Source organism: Phodopus roborovskii, unplaced genomic scaffold (assembly GCF_943737965.1).
Source record: "Phodopus roborovskii unplaced genomic scaffold, PHOROB, whole genome shotgun sequence".
NCBI lineage: Eukaryota > Metazoa > Chordata > Mammalia > Rodentia > Cricetidae > Phodopus > Phodopus roborovskii.
In genome coordinates this window covers 15368448-15387203 of record NW_026126480.1, presented here as the reverse complement: position 1 = coordinate 15387203, position 18756 = coordinate 15368448, and the positions used below count along the sequence as shown (strand labels likewise).

Below are 18756 nucleotides of genomic sequence, written 5' to 3'. Positions count from 1 at the left end.
ACAGGCTCCTGGACCAGCACCCAAGTTATTACCCATATTGCCCACTTATTTACGAGGGACTTACAATATGGTAAGAAACGCCGCTTTGTTTACAACGGTCTTACTTTCACTTTACACCCAGCAAAGGCACTCCTCACCGGGTTTGTGACACCGCAACCAAAAACAGCAGAAAAGAACCACAATCACTATACAGATAAAAATTAGAGCGTACACACCAGGATTAACCCCGCCGATCAACATACCTGAGAGGACTTACCAACGTCGCCGCTTCGTGTGTAGAGTTCTGGATCCTTTTTGGCCCCTCACTAGTGTCCGCTGAATGCAGTTCCCGGGTTTCGGCACCAGCTGTGGCGCGCTCCTGACCCGCAGGGGAAGAAGACCACCGACACGAGGATCCTTCTCTGATCACACTTTATTGAAGCACTTCTTGATTGAGGGAGAGCTGGAGATGAGGGGCACGCAAGCAAGGAAGGGAGCGGCTTATATCTAGGCAGGATGGGCGTTCCTTCCTGAAAGGACACCAGTCAGTCTGGGATTGGTGCATAGCTGTTGCCAGGCAGACTCGAGGAGGGCACGCGCCAAAACAGGATTGTTTACAACAGTCCTCGGCGCCATCTTGTAATGGCGAATTGTGTGGGTTCCCACACTGTACCATCTCCTGCCAAACCTGCAAGTATATTCTTGTCTGATATGCCCCATAACCAAATGAATGAGGAAGAGAAGATTAGGGCCTTATTTACTTATGTTTCTACACATTATGCAGACACCACCAAGAAGTAGACAACTGCATCATTACAACCCTTTTCTGGACAAACCAGAAAGACATTGGTGAAGGGAAGTCTTTACAGTGGTAGAACTTTGGGTGGTGCACATAGTTGTAGATTTTGTTTGGAAGGAAGAATGATCAGATGTACAATTGCTCTCTACTATAGCTAATGGATTGGCTGAATTATCTGGAACTTGAAAAGCGCATGATTGGAAAATTGGTGAGAAAGACATCTGGGGAAAAATATGTAGATAAATCTATCCAAATGGTCAAAGGATGTGAAGATACTTGTGTCTTATATAAATTCTCATAAAAGTTAATTGCAGCTCAGGAGGCGTTCAAAAACCAACCAGATAGAATGACTACAAACAGTCAGTCTCTTTCTCCAACTATCCCTATCATTGCCCAAAGGGTTCATGAACAAAATGGCCACGGTTGTAATGATGGGAGTTATGCATGGGCCCAACAACATGGACTTCCACTCAACAAGGTTGACCTGGTTATAGCTGCTAATGAGCACCATATTTGCCAACAGCAGAGACCAACATGGAGCCTTATGCTTGGCACCATTCCTTACATGACTAATCATTGACCTAGTGGTGTGTTAATTCCATCAGGCCACTTCCTCTGCAGAAAGGACAATGCTTTGTCCTTACTGGAGTAGTTACTCATTCTTGTTATGGATTTGACTTCCCTGCACTTAATACTTCTGAAAAAACTCCATGGACTTAGGGAGTGGTTTTACATTATCATGGTATTCCACAGAGTACTCTTCATGACCAAGGAACTTACTTCACAGCTAGAGAAGTGTGACAGTGGGCCAATGATCATGGAATTCATTAGTGTTAACATTTCTCCCACAATCCTAAAGGAGCTGTCCTGATAGAAAGATAGAGTGGCCTTTTGAAGACACATTTACAGCTTTAATTATTGGAAGTAGCATGGAGGACAGGGACAAAGTTCCCCAGAAGGCAGAATATGCTTTGTGTCAGATTCCAGTATATGGTTTCTCCCATAACCAGGATCTATGGCCTAAGAATAAAGGGGGTGGAACAGGGTATATTTCCCCTCATTATTAAACATACTGAACTCCATTAAGAAAAATTTTCTTCCTGTTCTATCCACCTTAAATTTGGATAGTCTAGAAGTTTTAGTTCCAGAATGGGTAACACTCCTGCCAGGTTTTTCAAAAAGTATCTTATTTAATTTGAAGCTCAGTCTTCTCCTTGACCACTTTGAATTCTTTATGTCCTCAAGTCTACAGGCAAAGAAATGAACAACAATGTTAGGAGGGGTGATTGATCCAATTTACCAAGGGAACCTGGATTGGTAATCCACAATGGAGATGAGAAATATTATATATGGAGTGTAGAATGTCTTTTAGGTCAACTTTTGTGACTACCATGTCTTGTGATTAAAGTGAATGGGAAACTACACAGCCTAATACACACAAGATGCCAAGGGTCACAGACTCATCAGAGTGTAGGTGTGGGTGACTCCTCCAGGAAAGTAGCCAATACCTGCTAAAGTGCTTGGTAAGAGTCAAGGCAATAGAGATTAAATAGTAGAGGAAAGTAGAAATATATACTAGCTAAGGTCTTGTGACCAGTTGCAGAAACAAAGACTATACATTGACATGAATGTATTTTGTCATATTTTGTTAAGAATAATTTTCTAAAGATATTTGTATTTTCTTTCCTAGATTTCTTTATCATATAATGTAACATCAGTTAGGAGAACACTAATGGTAATCACATTTATGTATGAGGCAGTAAAAGAATGTCTCTCAAGATACATTATTACCTACTCTAAAAGTTATAACGCATTTCCAGCTGTACAAGGGTTAGTTGTATCATGTTATGTGTAATTATGACCTTGTTATTATTTTCATTTGAAAATTAAGAATGTTTTAAGGATATTTGAGTGTGTGTTAAGTTGACAAAAGTGTAGATTCGTGATGGTTATTCTTAGTTGTCAAAGTGACTACATCTGGGATGAACTAAAATCCAAGTAGCTAGGTACACCTGTTTGCTTAATTAAATCCTGTGAAATTGGAAGATCCATCTTTAATCCAGATCTTCTGAGGTGGGAAGACCCACATTAATCTGTACCATCTATGCTTATTGCAGCTTATATAAAGGACAAGGAAGCTTGCTCTCCTTTCCTGCTTTCTTTTGCTCTGGCTGGTGAATCCATTCCTTCACTGGCATTAGAGCCTTCTTCTTCAGGATTCTGAGATATACCAAAGACCAGCTGAGACATCCATCCTCATGAGCTAAACATTTACTGCATCAGTGTAACTTCCATTGATAGGCAGCCGTTGTTGGACTAGCCCAACCACAGCCTCAAAGCTACTCTAATAAATGCATTAATCAGTGTGGGTGGGTGACAAGTCAATAAGACAATAACATTAAGTTCCGGTGAGGATGGATAAACTGTGCTCCATTCACCACTGAGGGAGAAAAAATAGAACACTTTAGTAATCAGTGTAGCAGCATCTTAGCACACCTTGCAGCCAATTTTATCAAAAAGAGTGTCACTGTGTACTCATCAAAGACACAACTGGAAGCTTACATCATTATATCATTTGACATATATCAGATGTCAAAACATAAACTGCTCAACCATCTACCAACAGAAGAACAGATACTTTGATGTACCCAGGTTCCTCTCACTAGAAACTTCAAATCTGTATTACAACATCAATGAACTTAAAAATGCAATGTTGAACAATACTACAAATGCTAGAACTAGCAAACTCCTGTGTTATTCCGTTGACGCTAACTAGAAAGACAGACAAAACTCACCTATTCTTCTGCACAGTAGTGAGTTGGTTATTGTGGGTGTGGCACTGGTCAGCAGAGGTCTAGGAGGTGATAATGAGGCTGAGTCATGCCATATTCTTCTTCAGGACAGGAGTGCTCATCACATGTTTCTGAGACAGATAACAGTATGTTGTGTGCAACATTATGGATTAGATGCCCACATTAAAAAAAGAAACTATAACCATATGTAAGATATCAGAAAAACTGCTCAGATGAATAATTCAAGGGATTCAATATATGATACAAAACTAAATTAACCACAAAAGAACAGAGAGAGAAAGAGACAATTTTCCACATATATAAGTTGTCACTGGGATATTTTTCAGTAACTACCTTCTGCCTTAGAGAGACGCAGGAAGACACAGGATGCATAAAGCACTTTCTGATATCAATTCAGATCCCTTATCAGGGCTCATTATATCTTCATTCAGTAAGTATATTAAGTGTCTCATGCTTTATTCCCCTAAAGAAATATTTTCAGATTAATACTTTATTCAGATAGCTCTTCAGGAGACCAAATGTGGCATAGGAGTAATTTTTTTTAAGTTTTAAAATTTAATTAAAATAGAATTTTAGCCCTCCCTCTTCTCCTACCCATATCTCCCATATCTCTAACCCATCTCCCTCACACATTCACAATTGCCTCCTCTTCCTAATTGCTGTGATATAAACATACAGATGAATAAAATTTATACAACCTGCTGAGTATGTTCTTTGTTACTCAAATACTTTTGTTTCAGCTCTGTATTGAATAGATAATCAGGGACTGATACTTCTTGGAAAAAAATTAAAGCAGTCTCTTATATCTGGAGGTAACATGAACCACCCTAAGGAAAGATAGATGGGCAGAGAATAGGAGGGGAGGGATGAAGGCCCTTGTTCTAGAATCTAGTTAAAGTCCTTGCCAGAAACAAAGCAAGAATTCCAGCATGATTAACAACTGTTCAAAGGTCTTCTCCTTTCTCAGGTATAGATCCCAAGTTTTCTAGAAATCCCACCAGAAACTCCATTCACAGGAAAAAGGCATGCATTGAACCCTTTGTGTAGCTTTAGTGTTTTTACTTTCACAGATAATTTTTAGAGACCTTATATAACTTGCATATCAAAATGTTTCTTTTTCAAATCAATCTTTTGAGGCATGTTTTGAGTCATCAAAATGACCATGTGATGAATGCTAATAGAGTGGCTTACTCCTTTGAGAAGCCAGCACCTAGTCTTGTGTGCATCCAACTTTCATTTGATTCTCCTTTTGGGAAGCAAGTACTCTAACTTGGCTACATCTCATTTCCTTCTGAGTGCCTCTCTCTTTTTTTTAAATTCAAATATTTTAATTATTTATAAATTAATTGTATTTTACAGATTAATAATCATGTATGTCTTACCCAAGCTAGTTTTTCTTTATATATTAATTTTTTTAAATTTTTATTTTACATATACATCCCAGTCCCCTCTCCCTTGCTCCCTCCTTCTTTCCCTCACTCCCACCCTCTCATGCCCCCCCCGCCACCCTCCCATTCTATCCTCCCCCCACTTCACATGTAGAGTGATGCCCTCCAGGAGGGGTTATCTAAATCTGTCAAGCCATTTGGAGTAGGGACTAGGACTTCTCTCCTGTCCTTAGGTTAGGGAGTATCCCTCCATGGGGGATATGCCCCCAAAGTCCTTTCCTTTTGAAGGATATATTAAAATATCTTAAAAATTATCACTATCTGTGATTTCACTGAAGTGTATATTATTGGAAATTCTTTATAGAATTTTTTGAAGCTACAAACTCCCAATTGACCTGAGACTAAGTCTCTCAAATTCTAGAGGAACATCTCAGTCTATTGAGAGCAGTAGTGTGTAGCAGCATATAGGAAGCCTTAAAATGAGGGAAAGCTGCAATGCCTTGCTTATGTTTCTCAAATTCAGCAACAGAGTCTAAAGAATGAATTTACCTGTCTACATTATGCTTGTTTGTTTGGGTTTTTTTTTGGAAAATAGGAGTGGACTATTTTATTACAGTTGCTCTCTGGTCCATCTAAGTATTGAATACAGGGGCTCGCCTTGTCAACTGATGACAGTAAACTAGGTTGTTACTGTGTTTCTAGACAGGAAGTTTGCACTGCTATTTAAACTTTTCTGCTCTCCTTTATTCTTTTCCTGACTCAATCTTCCTGCTCCATCATGCCTAAATATCCATAATAGAGGGAACCATTATAGGTTTTAAGAGAAATCTGGCACTAGGGAAATGTCCAGAGATCTACAAAGATGACCCCAACTAAGAATCTAAGCAATGGTGGAGAGGCTACTTTAAGTGTCCTTCCCTGACAATGAGATTGATGATACCTTATATACTCTCCTATAGCCTCCAGCTAGTAGCTGATGGAAGCAGAAGCAGACACCCACAGCTAAACACTGAATGAACTCTTAGAATCCAGTTGCAGACAGGGAGGAGTGATGAGCAAAATGGTCAAGACCAGCCTAGAAAAACCAACAGAAACTGCTGACCTGTACAAGGAAGAGCTTATGGACTCCAGTCTGATAGGTGGGAAACCAGCATAGGACTGACCCAGACTCCATTAATGTGGTGTTAGTTTTGAGGACTGGGCAGTCTATGGGACCTATGGTAGTGGATCAGTATTTATCCTTAGTATACAAATGGACTTTGGGAGTCTGTTCCGCATAAAGGGATACTCCCTGAGTCTAGACACAAGGGGGAGTACCTGGGATCTGCTCCAAATGATATGACAGACTTTAAGGCCTCACCCTCTCTGGGGAGCAGAAAGGGGATAATATGGGGTGGGTGGTGGGAAAAGGGGAGGATGGGAGGGTGCGGGAACTGAGATTGACATGTAAAACTGTCATAAAATTATAAAAAAACAAAAAGAAAAAAGACTTTCCATTATTATTCTACTCTCAAGGCTTAATTTGTGTACTAATCTCAAAATAACAGATTATTATTGAGTCCTTAACTTTTCCTAGAATCATATGACTTCTATCTTTTCAGCTGGCCTCTAACAGAAGCTGCCTGTTGACTCTGATCTTAGGAGCTTATCATGCTGTAACAACTGTCACTACAGACATCTGGCCCCAATCTTCCTGTTTGGGAGTATGCCTGACATTTAGCACAAGAAATTGCCATGTAAAGTTGGAGAACATAGATCTGTCTTTATTGAAACTGGGAAGCCTCAAAGATATACATAGATATCATGAGACATGAACAAAAGCTTTCAGAGAGGCCCCAGTGTGTTCAGGTATCCAATTTTTTTTTAATTTCCTCTTTTTTTAATTTTTTAAAATTTATTTTATATAATAAAGTCCAATTAAATGAAAACAAACATATTTGGGAATTTGGGCGTTGTTCTTTCCAAACTACTTCCTGCTGGTAAGGGGCACTGTCATGGGGGATTCAGAGAAGATTCAGAAATCCTGGCTGTAGTCTGTAAGGCTGCTTTGTCCAGCTGTTTTGAATGTAGGATCACCTTGTACTCTGTTTCAGGCAGTCTGGCGTGATCAAACCACATTAGTCTGGAAGGAATCCACATCTTTTCAAATTTCTGTGGAAACAAAAATAGAAATCCTTTTCCCCAGTAACTTGTCCTTGAACTTAAATTTTGGAGTCAAAGCATTTTTTTTAATTTAATTTATTATTTTACATGTCGATCCCAGTTCCCTCTCCCTCCCTCCCTCCCTTCTTCCCTCCCTCTTTCCCTCCTTTTTACCCTCTCTGCCCTCTCACATGCACTCTAACCACCCTCCCCTCCCATTCCCCACCCCAATTCCATATGTAGGGGAATGCCATTCAGTTGGGGTCATGTAGATCTGACAGGTCATATGAAGTAGGGACTAGGGCTTCTCTCCTGTCTCTAGATTAAGGCAGTTATCCCTCCATGGGGGATGTGTTCACAAAGTCCTTTTGTGCACCAGGGATACATCCTGGCTCCACTGTCTGATGTCCCTTAGACTGCCCAGTCCTTCTGGCTGAGACCCATATTCAGCGGGCCCTGAATCAGTCCCATGCTGGCTTCCCAGCTATCAGTCTGGTGGACCCTTAGCTCCTCCTTGTTCAGGTCAGCTGTCTGTATGTGTTTCTGCAGCCTGGTCTTGTCCTCTCCATCTGCATCTGAGTTCTACTTCAACACAGTGTTTATGTATGGGTGTTTGCTCCTGTTTCCAACAGGCATTAGTTGAGGGCTCCATGGATAAGTTAGTTGTTGATCTCACTCTCCGGGAAGGGCATTTATGATAGCCTTTCCATGGAAGCTCAAATTGTTAGTTGGGAGCAGTCTTGTAGTTCTCAAGACCTTTCTTTGTGTTCAATTCAATCTTCAAACCAATATTGGCTCCCTCTTTTATGTTCTCTCTTTCTCTCTCTCTCTCTCTCTCTCTCTCTCTCTCTCTCTCTCTCTCTCTCTCCTATCTTCTATTCCTAACCAGGCTCAATCTTCCTGATCACACATATTTTCCTTTCCTCCCCCTCATTTTGTCCTACATCTCTCTCCATTCGCTGCCCCCCCCAACTTCACCTGAGCTCTGGGGGACTTGTCCCTTCCCAGTTCTGTGAGAGACTTTATGTGAATCTCTTAGAATACACCCTTTATCTTAGTTCCTCTGGTGATGTGAATTATAGGCTGGTGATCCTTTGATCTAGGTCTAAAATCCATATATGAGTGAGTACATACTGTGTTCCTCTTTTTGTGACTGGGTTACCTCATTCAGGATGGTGTCTTCAAGTGCCATCCACTTGCCTGCGAATTTCAAGGTATCAGGTATCAAATTTTTTTAGAGCATTTTCTATATATTACTGTTTCTAGGGTTCAGATTTAAATAAATGCTAAATATTCTACTCTTGTGTGCACAAAGAATATACATTCCTCGAGTTAGATAAATTAGCTGCAATGGCAAAAGCATAAAAACCAGGATGCTTTATGAACCATCATAGAAGGCAAATAGCTTTGTGAGAGCATTAGGTGTGTTACCTAGACCGTTTCTGTTATCTGGAGTTAAGCATCTCACTTTGCAATAACAGAATAGGAGGAATATTTCCTTTTTTCTCCAACTGAGAGAAAGCAGGGGTTAGGAGACCTTTTGTCATCTACTTGTACTACACATACCAAGTAAGACAAAGGCATAGAGATTCCACAAGGTAGTCTCCAGTGGAATTTGGGACAGTGACAATTTGCTTGTTGCTCTTAGTTTTTGATAGACCATCCCAGGTTCTGCTTCTCACCCTAGGTGCAGAACTCATTTTATTTTATGTGGATGCTGAATATTGTTGTTTGGTTCTTTTAGTTCTCAGCATTCTCCCGGAAGTTTGGGGGAAAATTGCTTATTGCCTGACATGTCTTCATCTTGTTGCAAATCACAGTGTCTTTTACATGATGAAATGTGGGAATTCCTAAAAAAGACTTAGAAGCCATGAAAGAGCAAAACCAGAGAATTTTATAAAATATAAGTGATAAAATCATAGTCAAGATGGTGTCAGTGATATATATCAATTTATAGAACTCATAAAAATAGTGCTATCAGGGTTGGAGAGATTGCCCAGTGGTTAAGAGCATTGGCAGCACTTAAAGAGGTCCTGAGTTCAATTCCCTGCAACCACATGGTGGCCTACAGCCATCTGTAATGAGGTCTGAGCCCTCTTGTGGCATGTAGGGGTACATGCAGATTGAACACCATTTACATAAAATAAATACATCTTTAAAATAAAAAAAAAAAAAAGCCAAAGAAATGAGCAAAGAATTTATTAAAACTATTGTTATCAAAATGTTCCTAATAGCTGGGTGAAGCAGAATTCAGGATCACAATAACTACAGGGAGAATGGAGACTTGATTACTTTGATACAGGGGAGATTCCCCTTGATTTCATTCTGAAAGATGAAAAAAAATGAAATTACTTTTTGAGACATGATTTCATGTACTATGGGCTGGTTTTCAATGTTATGTGTAGTTAAGGATGATTTTCAACTATTGATCATTTGCTTGCATTTTATAAGTGCTGGGATTGAAGTATTCATTTACACATTGTGCAGTTAGTTTTATATGCTTTTCAGAGTTGAATCAAGGGATTAACATATGCCAGGCATGTACTCTACAAACTGAGCTATATCCCAGCCCTGATAGTTTTGAAGTTTCTAAATGATGATACCATTTACGTTTTTCATACTTTGAAAACCATTATAAGACAAAATAAAAAAGGCATAGTAGGACATAATAGACAGACAGACAGACAGACACAGAGAGCCAGTCACTTAAACTTTCTTACATTAGCTTAATAAAATTAAGTTTTAATAAAAAACAATCTACTTGGTAAGTTCTGTACTACAGTGGTAGGAGTTGTGTTATTCTGTCTCAGAAAATAAACTCTCAGAGATATGAAAGGAGAAAGACAACTTTTACAGCAAATCCAAACATAGAGCCAAGCTGCAGAAGCTCATCACAAAACAAGAGACAGTTCATTGGAAGATCAGATACAAATTGTATAGTGGAAAGTGCTGTGAGGACATTATTTCTTTTTCTTTTCCCTAAGTCACTAGTAAACTCAAAAAGTTCTAGGAAATTATATTTGTTGTGAGAAAGTGAAGATGTACCCATTATTTGTTACTTTAAAGGCTAGTGTGATAGAGCCCAGAGACCAAGAACTAAATGATTTTTCATGGGTGTGGTTATGTGTGAGCCTAGCATTTTATGTCATGTAGTCTTCTCATGAATATTTTTTGGGAAATGTAAAACTTTTCCATTGAATCTTGGAAATTGGTTCTTTCAGAGAGCATAAAGCACAAGTACCCTTCTCCCAAGCCTACTGAGTGATAGATAAAAGCTGAAGGATATTTGAGGAAAGAAAATAAAAATTTCTCTTTCATTAATACCCACTGAATCTATCTTCTCCTATTTTTTTCATCCCAGACAAATGACCAGCCATTCCATGTTCTAGAATTCTGTGTGCCATGACCTCCCATCTAGTGTTAAGCCTGATGTTCTCCATAGGACTTCTTATATCACTTTAATAAATGAAAATACCTTTATTTATTCAACAGTGCCTGGGACCAATTTTCTCAAGACAATGGTTATCTGAGCTGGGGTTATATTTCTGTCTTAAATTACTATATTATTATTATTATTATTTGATAATATATATAGAAAATGAATCTGAGCAGACTTCTTGGACATAGTTTTCCTAAGTCAATCATGCTGTACTGAGGTCAGTGTCTGGCTCAATTACACTCAAGATAGTTTTCTAGAACCACTAACTATTTTCATGCCAGAGTCATAGGTATAGGAATGTCATTGATGGAGATCAAATGGAGAATTATGGTCTTTGACCCAAACAAGTATCACCTTGACTGTAGTTTCTAAGGTCATATTTGTCTGTACATGTCATATGTTAAACTCAACAAATGGTGTTAATTACTTTATGAAAATTGTTAACATCAGAGTGTGGTCTTGACACAGATTTAGTATTGTGAGTATATCATACCACATCAAATCAGCAATAGATACAAATATAGCAGCAGCGGCCTTAGTGGGTTCTACTAAAATGTTTATCCCAGAAATGTTGCCATGATTTCCACATCCCAGGAGCTGATCCTCAGAAAGCAGTCAGTGTCATATTCTAGAACAAGGCAGGGAGAAGAAGCGAAGCAAACCACTCTGAATCTGTTTGGTTAATGCTGTAGATGACAGGATTCATAAAAGGAGGAAAAAGGAAGTAGATGTAGCTCATTGTGATGTGGACCACTTGAGGAACATGCTTTCCAAACCTGTGAATAAATGTCAGACCATCCACAGTGACATAGAAGACCAGGATGCAACAGATATGGGAGACACATGTGTTGAGGGCCTTAGCCCGCTCATCTGCTGAAGCAATGCCCATGACAGTCTTGAGAATTAAAATATAGGAAAAAAAGATGATCAAGAAATCTAGCAGAACCATTGCAAATATAACCACAACTGGATAGAGACGATTGAATGTGATGTCAGCACAGGCTAGTTTGATGATATCTTGGTGTAGACAAAAAGCATGAGAGAGTACATGGGATCGGCAATAGGGAAACCAATGCAGGTGAATGATTGTAGGCATGATTGATAGACAAGCCCTCATCAATACACCTATGCCAATCTTTATTACCCTAGTATCTGTAAGGATGGTGGTATATCTTAATGGGTTTCTAATGGCAATGAAACGGTCATAGGCCATGGCAAGCAAGACCCCTGACTCCACAATAGAGAGAGTGTGGATAAAGTAGGCCTGAGAGAAGCAGGCTCCATGGCCTATCTCCCTGTGATTTAACCACAGTACACCCAGCACTGTGGGCATGGTGGTCAATGTTACTCCAAGATCTGTAGCTGCCAACATAGCTAAGAAATAGTACATGGGTTCATGGAGGTTGTGGTCATCCTTAATGAGGAAAGAAGGGTGCCGTTGCCAAAGAGTATGGAGATATAGGCCATCAACAATGGGAGAGAGATCAGGTGATGGGATTTCTCCAGACCTGGGAAACCAGTGAGCAGAAATGGGGAGGAGGAAGCATTGAGTCCCACTGGGGGCATTATAGAGGAAAATATCTCAGTCAGGCAAGGTGATTAAATCCAGCTCTATAGGGTTTGCCCTTGAGGATGAAATATGCTGTGTAGATGATCAGAGGTTCTTGTTTCCAACAACAATGTAATCAAATCATTCCTAGGAGTTTTCTAGATATGGAGAAACAGGACATGTCAACAACAACTTTACATTGTTCAGGGGTCACTGTGTGTAAGTTTATTAGAGTCTACAATAGAGATAAGCTATGTGTGAAGAGCAGATTTAGATGAAATCTTTCTAAATCCCATACTTCACACAAGATGAAGAAAATAATCATTATAGTTGGGTAGTGCTTTAATAGCACTGGTACTTACAGGACTCTTGCCATTGTTCTACTTATCCTGATTGCAGGTATTTAGAATAGACCCAAAGATTTCCTAGAATAAATGAGACATAGAAATTAAGGAAACATCTAAACATTGTGTGAAGATCAGCAGTAGATAAAGATCAGCAGTAGATATCTGATTGCAAAACAATATAAAGGAAATGATGAATAAAAATAAAGCAAATAGCTTTAGGAATAGACATACCTAATATGACTTTTTGTAATCTTCACATGACAAAGGTCTAGAGAATTTGTGGGAGGATGAAAAATGGCATAAGACTGACTTGTATTTGTCTTTCTCCAAAATAAGTGAACTTCCAAGTTAATTAAGAATGTAATGCTCTTGCTTCCCATGAGCTCTTTCAAAAGTTTCAGAGTTTTATAATATACAAATAAAAATAAACAATAAAAATAAGTCTACGGGAGCAATGTGAAGAAGCAGCCAGAACAATCCCCAGCTGGACGAAACCCGTGCACTGCTGCATCCCCACATTCAGAGCCGCCGTCCCCTGCTGCAGCCATGCCCAAAAGAAAGGCTGAAGGTGACATTAAAGGAGATAAAGCCAAGGTGTAGGATGAGCCTCAGAGAAGATCCACAAGGTTGTCTGCTAAACCTGCTCCTCCAAAGCCAGAGCCCAAGCCTAAAAAGGCCCCTGCAAAGAAAGGAGAGAAAGTACCCAAGGGGAAGAAGGGGAAAGCAGATGCTGGCAAGGATGCAAATAATTCTGCAGAAAATGGAGACACCAAAACAGACCAGGCACAAAAAGCTGAAGGTGCTGGAGAAACCAAGTCAGATGTGTGCATTTTGATAACTGTGTACTTTTGGTGACTATACAGTTTGAAATACTTTTTTTTTTAAGTTTTATAAAAATGCAGAATCTTGTTTTACTTTTTTTAAAGCTATGTTGTTAGCACACAGAACATTTCATTGTTTTGGTGGCGGGGGGGGGGGGGAGGATCATGTGTCACTAGCAAAATGTCTCCTATGCTGGATTGATGGAAAACATCTCTCCTTGACAATTTAAAGGTCTTCTCTTGCTCAGGAGAGATGTCTTGGTGTTGACATATGTAGCTATCATGGCACAAAATGCCTTGTGTGGGAAAACTCTAAATTTATTTTTTATGTTCTCTTCCCCCTGTACCATCACATAGACTTAACTCCCTTAAAACCAGAGACCTGACCCACTAAAATTGGTTTTGATGATCTATTGGGCAATCTGGACTTTGCAGTGATAATTATCCTCAAAGAAGCATCGGCTCTTTTTATATATAGTTAAGATTGTGGATCTTCAGAATGATAATTCTGCCATTTTCATTTCATTTTCTGAAGTCAGAGTCAGCTTGTGAAAAGTTGTTAAACAACATTGTTAATGTGAAATGTCAACCCTCATTCTAAGCTTTTCCCCTTTTCAAAGCACAGAATGAAGACTTCACTGGGTTTTATAGTGACTTTCTGATTTTGGTAGTCCATACAAGAAGGGAGTTTGAAAGTTCTTGAAAACTGTTAATGATTGTCTGCCCATGTCCTGCGTGAAATACCATGATTGTTTATGGAAAGTATCTTTAATAAAGCTGGATAAGATTTGGCTTGAAAAAAAAATAAGTCCATGATAGTTACTTGAAGGCATTATTTACTAACAACTCTACAAAATGACTGTTACATGACAGATATTTGGAGAAGCAATTAGAAACTGATTATTTAGTCTTGGTCACATGGATATGCTTTAATAACTAAAGAGTTTGATGGGATTCAAATAAATTGAGAAGGCTTCATGAATCAAGAGTTCTAAGGTACCATTGGAAGCAGGCTGTCATCTTATGGCATCAGCCAGAAAGAATGTGTCTACCTTCTCTTACATCTTGTGTGGATTTTACATCTCATGTCCAGTGAAAACCATATCTTAGTGCACTTTTAAACATCACTCATGTAACCCATCTTCAACATGAAAATGTGCCTTCAGACCACAGAGATACACCCTTCAGAGTTTGATTGCTGATTCACTAGCACTGTTTCTTAACAGTAGTGAACTTGGGGAGCCATTTGAGATTTAGGGTTATCATTTATGAAGGGTGCTAATAATTTTTTGTCTCCATCATGCCTTTGACACTAAGAATAATCAGAGATTAGGCTTAGTAAAAAGAATGCTTTCATTGCTTAGAATTTTTGGTTATTACAAACATTGCAATAAAAACACAGCTATTAGCATTTACTGTAACATTTGTCTAGTGATATGATTTTATTATGAAGCTATGGGAGAAAATAAGACATTTCAGGATGGTTTGATTTTAAGAAAAAAAAGTACTACACTGTTCTTCATTTGAGCAGCAGATAGTATTCCCAGATGGCAAAATTAATTGAGGAGTGGTAAGTGGGCAATTCTGACATTGCTGAACATGATAACTGCTCCTGTAATATTTTGGTTAGGAGAAGTTGGGGCATCCAGGGAATTTCAACAGTTCAGAAACAATGGCAGCCACTTCCATCCTGGGAATACCCAGAATTACATGGTTTATGGAGAGTTTAAGATGTGAGATTATGAATAAACATTTGTCTATTTGAATTCAAGAATATTGTGATTTAATAGAAGTGTACCTTCTATTAAATGTAGCATTAGTTATTAATTATTATATCTATTATATACACAGTTACAGTTTTTGAGTGAAAATATTTAAATTCTTTTGCAACCTTCAGGTTTATTAGAACACAATTGAACATGCTTTTTCTATTATGTTACATTAATACTACACAAGCATCCAATAGAGGAATAAAGAAGAAAAAAATAGAAAAAACCCGAGACAGGTTGGAAAAGGGAAGATAATGTAAGGACATCAACTCAGCAAACAAATAATTCTAGTTTCAACTCTCTCAACCAACTGCAATACCACATACACACACTTCATTTTGTAGGATATTTATCGATTTCCTATAGATAAAAGGTTCATATTAGTAATGAGTGGATGGGATTTACTAATCCAACACTATAATCCTTTTTGCCCATTGTGGATCATGCAGACTTCAGGCACTGGTGAGATCTTTAGCATTACAAACCAGCTTGCTGCCTTTCTCAGTCAACACAAATGCTAAGCACTTTTGCCCAGTTTCCTCAGAGCTGGCTTTGTGGTACACAGGCTTATCTGTGAGATCTGGACAGGATGGAGGAGTTGTTAATAAGTCCAAGGCACTCACCTTTTCCAAGGTCTCTGATTCTGAATGGGATTGTTTTGTTGATGGGAAGTTTAAAACTCTTCCATGTAAACTTGGGGTCCCCACAGATCACTCTCGGGCTTCAACATTCCACAGGCACTCCATGGTCCTTTTGGTTTTTTACCTCCCTTTTGTCCCAACTCTCTTTTCCATCATAACCACTTCATCCTTTCCTCAGTAGGATGTCTCTGAAATTCTGTCCAGTTACCCTGTTTCTTTTAAACAACTCAAACCTATTTTGGCTCCCTAGTATATTCTAAATATTTTATAAATAGCCAAATGCCTAGGACACAGCTTGTGCCATGCTTAAGAATCATTGATGAATTACCTCCCCTGTACATGCAAACTGTTTCCAACATCATCTTACATCCCTGGCTTTAAATATTTTATCAAATCACTGAACCACACAGACTGACTGGTACATCCTTCCTAGAAACCCAGTCACTCTCAATGTAAAAATACTGGAATGTGTTTAGAACTCACTACTATTACCCATAGATGCTTAGCAATACTACTATTGCTTTTCTCTAACACACAAGAGGTCTTCCTATGCCCCAGTGCCTGCACTAAGACCCCAGAGAGGCAGTTTATTATGTACCCCCACTGACCTGAGATTTTGACATTGTCCATTATTTGGTAACATTGTCAGAACTTCAGATATTTAGCACTGAGAAGCATTTGGTCATAACATCTATGTTCTGTTGTTTGTTTCAGAGACTGCAAAAAAAAGCCTGGCTAGTAGGGATATTTATTTTAGAAACATCTCCTTGGGGACATTTGGTTATTTGGGTTGCTCACTGCTTTACATTCATTGCCCTTCTTCCTCACCCATCTATCTCCTTCCTTCTGTCTTTTCCTCCCTTGTGTGGATGCTGAACCTTGGGGATATGGGAATTTTATTAGTAGTCTCTAACATTTCTCTCTGTGTTCTAGCATTGACTTGCTTCCTATTGATAGGTGGGTGATTTATTTCTATTATGATACAAAACCACAAACAGAACAGTTAGGAATCTGGACTGAAGTAGAGTTTTTGGAAAGTCTATTTCCTTCTGTCCTTAAGAAGTCCAAATTCTTCCTCTGAAATGAGAAATGCATGCAAGTTAAAGAAGAACAAGGGATCAGTTTTGTTTAAATAAGAGTTACCATATAATAATGCCCTATGAAGACATCTATACTATTATTACAATACCAAATGTTCACATTTGCAGATGCCTAAGCCACCTGACACATTATATCCATGTCACAGGTTAATTTCTTTTGATTTATATGGGATTCAGACAGTTTGAGACCAGTTGTATTTATTAAAGAAATGTGTATTTGAATGAAAAGTAGTTAACTGATAAAAAGAAGATATGTAACTGAGATATGGGTTGTCAAAACCTTGAGTAGTCTAACAGGGCACCTTGTTGTAGGTATAAATATTACTCATTCAGATATACTAAAAACCCTCATGGTTAAAATGTCAAGATCTTTAAAATTCCTCCTCACTCAGTCATCAGATGTTATTTTTCTGACACCAGGAGGTCCTACCATTTAGGATAGTGCCTCCCCAATAGCTTAAGTGGATTGCATATGAGATGAGAGTGGGAGGTTAGATATTGACTACACTGTCACTGGGAAGAATGTGTGTGATTGAAGACAAATCTATCCAGCACATTCTGGTATTTACAGCACCAGCATTTATGTATCCTGTGCAGCTGAGCATCCTGGGACATACCAGAATCCCAGCATTCACAGGCTGGTGCAGTAAGGTCACAAGTTTAGGATCATATTGGGATATATAGCAAATTATTAGCCAACCTGTAACATAGAGAGATTCTGTCTTAAATCAACAACAAAAATGTCCATGATGATATTCAAAATTGAGAAGCCATTTTCAAAGACTTTTGTCATTCACACTCCCATCTAAGTTCAGTCCATGCCTTTTATAAATCAACCGACAACTGGGGTATATTATTACATAATGCATGCAAAGGTCACTGGTTCCCTCCAATTAGGTTTCCCAGGAACATATGCTTACAGAGCTGCAGTATAAATCATGTATTAAGCAAATGATCAAAACTTCATGTTGTTTTTAATTTTACTTTTATGGGGCTTGTTCTTGGCAGTTTCATACATGTATAATATACATTCTGATTATTATAATACTCCCAATCTGCCTTCCACCAAGTTCAAAGATCTTCTGCCAAAGTGAAATTCTTAGGAGATCAGAGGTGTGGGGCATGGAGAGATATTCCTACTAAGAACAAAGACATGTTATCACCCCTGACCCTTCTTACCACCAAGGAAAAAGCTCAACATTTAGAGGGTCTATTTTGATTCTGCCGACATCATATTCCTCACTTGAATGTGTCACTCTATCCCATATACCAGGGAACTCATAAAGCTTCTGGCTTTTATTTAGGGCTGAAACAGAAGTGTCTTCAGCAGGTTCAAGCTGCAGACTTAATGGCACTTGAGATGTCAGTGGCAGATAGGGATGTTCTTTGGAACCTTTGGCAGGCATCTATAGTTGTATCACAGTAAAAACCTTTGGAATTTTGGAGCAAAGCTCTGCCATCACTGTAGACAGCTATTCTCCCTATGAGAGACATCTGTTAGTCTGCTATTGGGCCTTAGTGGAAACTGAACATTTGACAGTGGGTCACCTTTGTTACATGTAGCCTGACCTGTCCATCAACAGCTATGTGCTACCTGACACACCAAATCATTAAGTAGGACATGCAGAGAATTAATCCATTATCAAATAGAGGGATATATATGTGATTGGGCCCAAGCAGGTTCTAAATACACAAGCAAGCTGCATGAAGAAATTACCCAAATGCCTATGGTTTCTACTCACATTACTGGTCCATCTGCTGCCAAACATACAACTATAGCCTCAAGGTATTTTCCCTATAATTAGATGAATGAGGAAGATGAATGAGGAAGAGAAGACTAGGGACTTATTTGCTGCACATTATGCAGACACCACTCAGAAGTAGACAAATGTAGCATTACAACTCTTTTATGGACAACACTGAAAGACACTGGTTAAGGGACATCTTCACAGTGGGAAGAACTTTGGGT

The 18756-nt window shown here is 38.8% G+C and overlaps 1 protein-coding gene across 1 annotated transcript; it reads right to left on the bottom strand.

Moving 5' to 3' along the window:
* Positions 1–11181: 11181 nt before the first annotated feature.
* On the bottom strand, positions 11182–12126 carry LOC127228069 (olfactory receptor 51B6-like). Its single transcript, XM_051192507.1, is given in 3 exon segments — positions 11182–11242; positions 11244–11988; positions 11991–12126. Coding segments are annotated over 3 exon segments (942 nt in total).
* Between the last annotated feature and the right edge of the window lie 6630 nt (positions 12127–18756).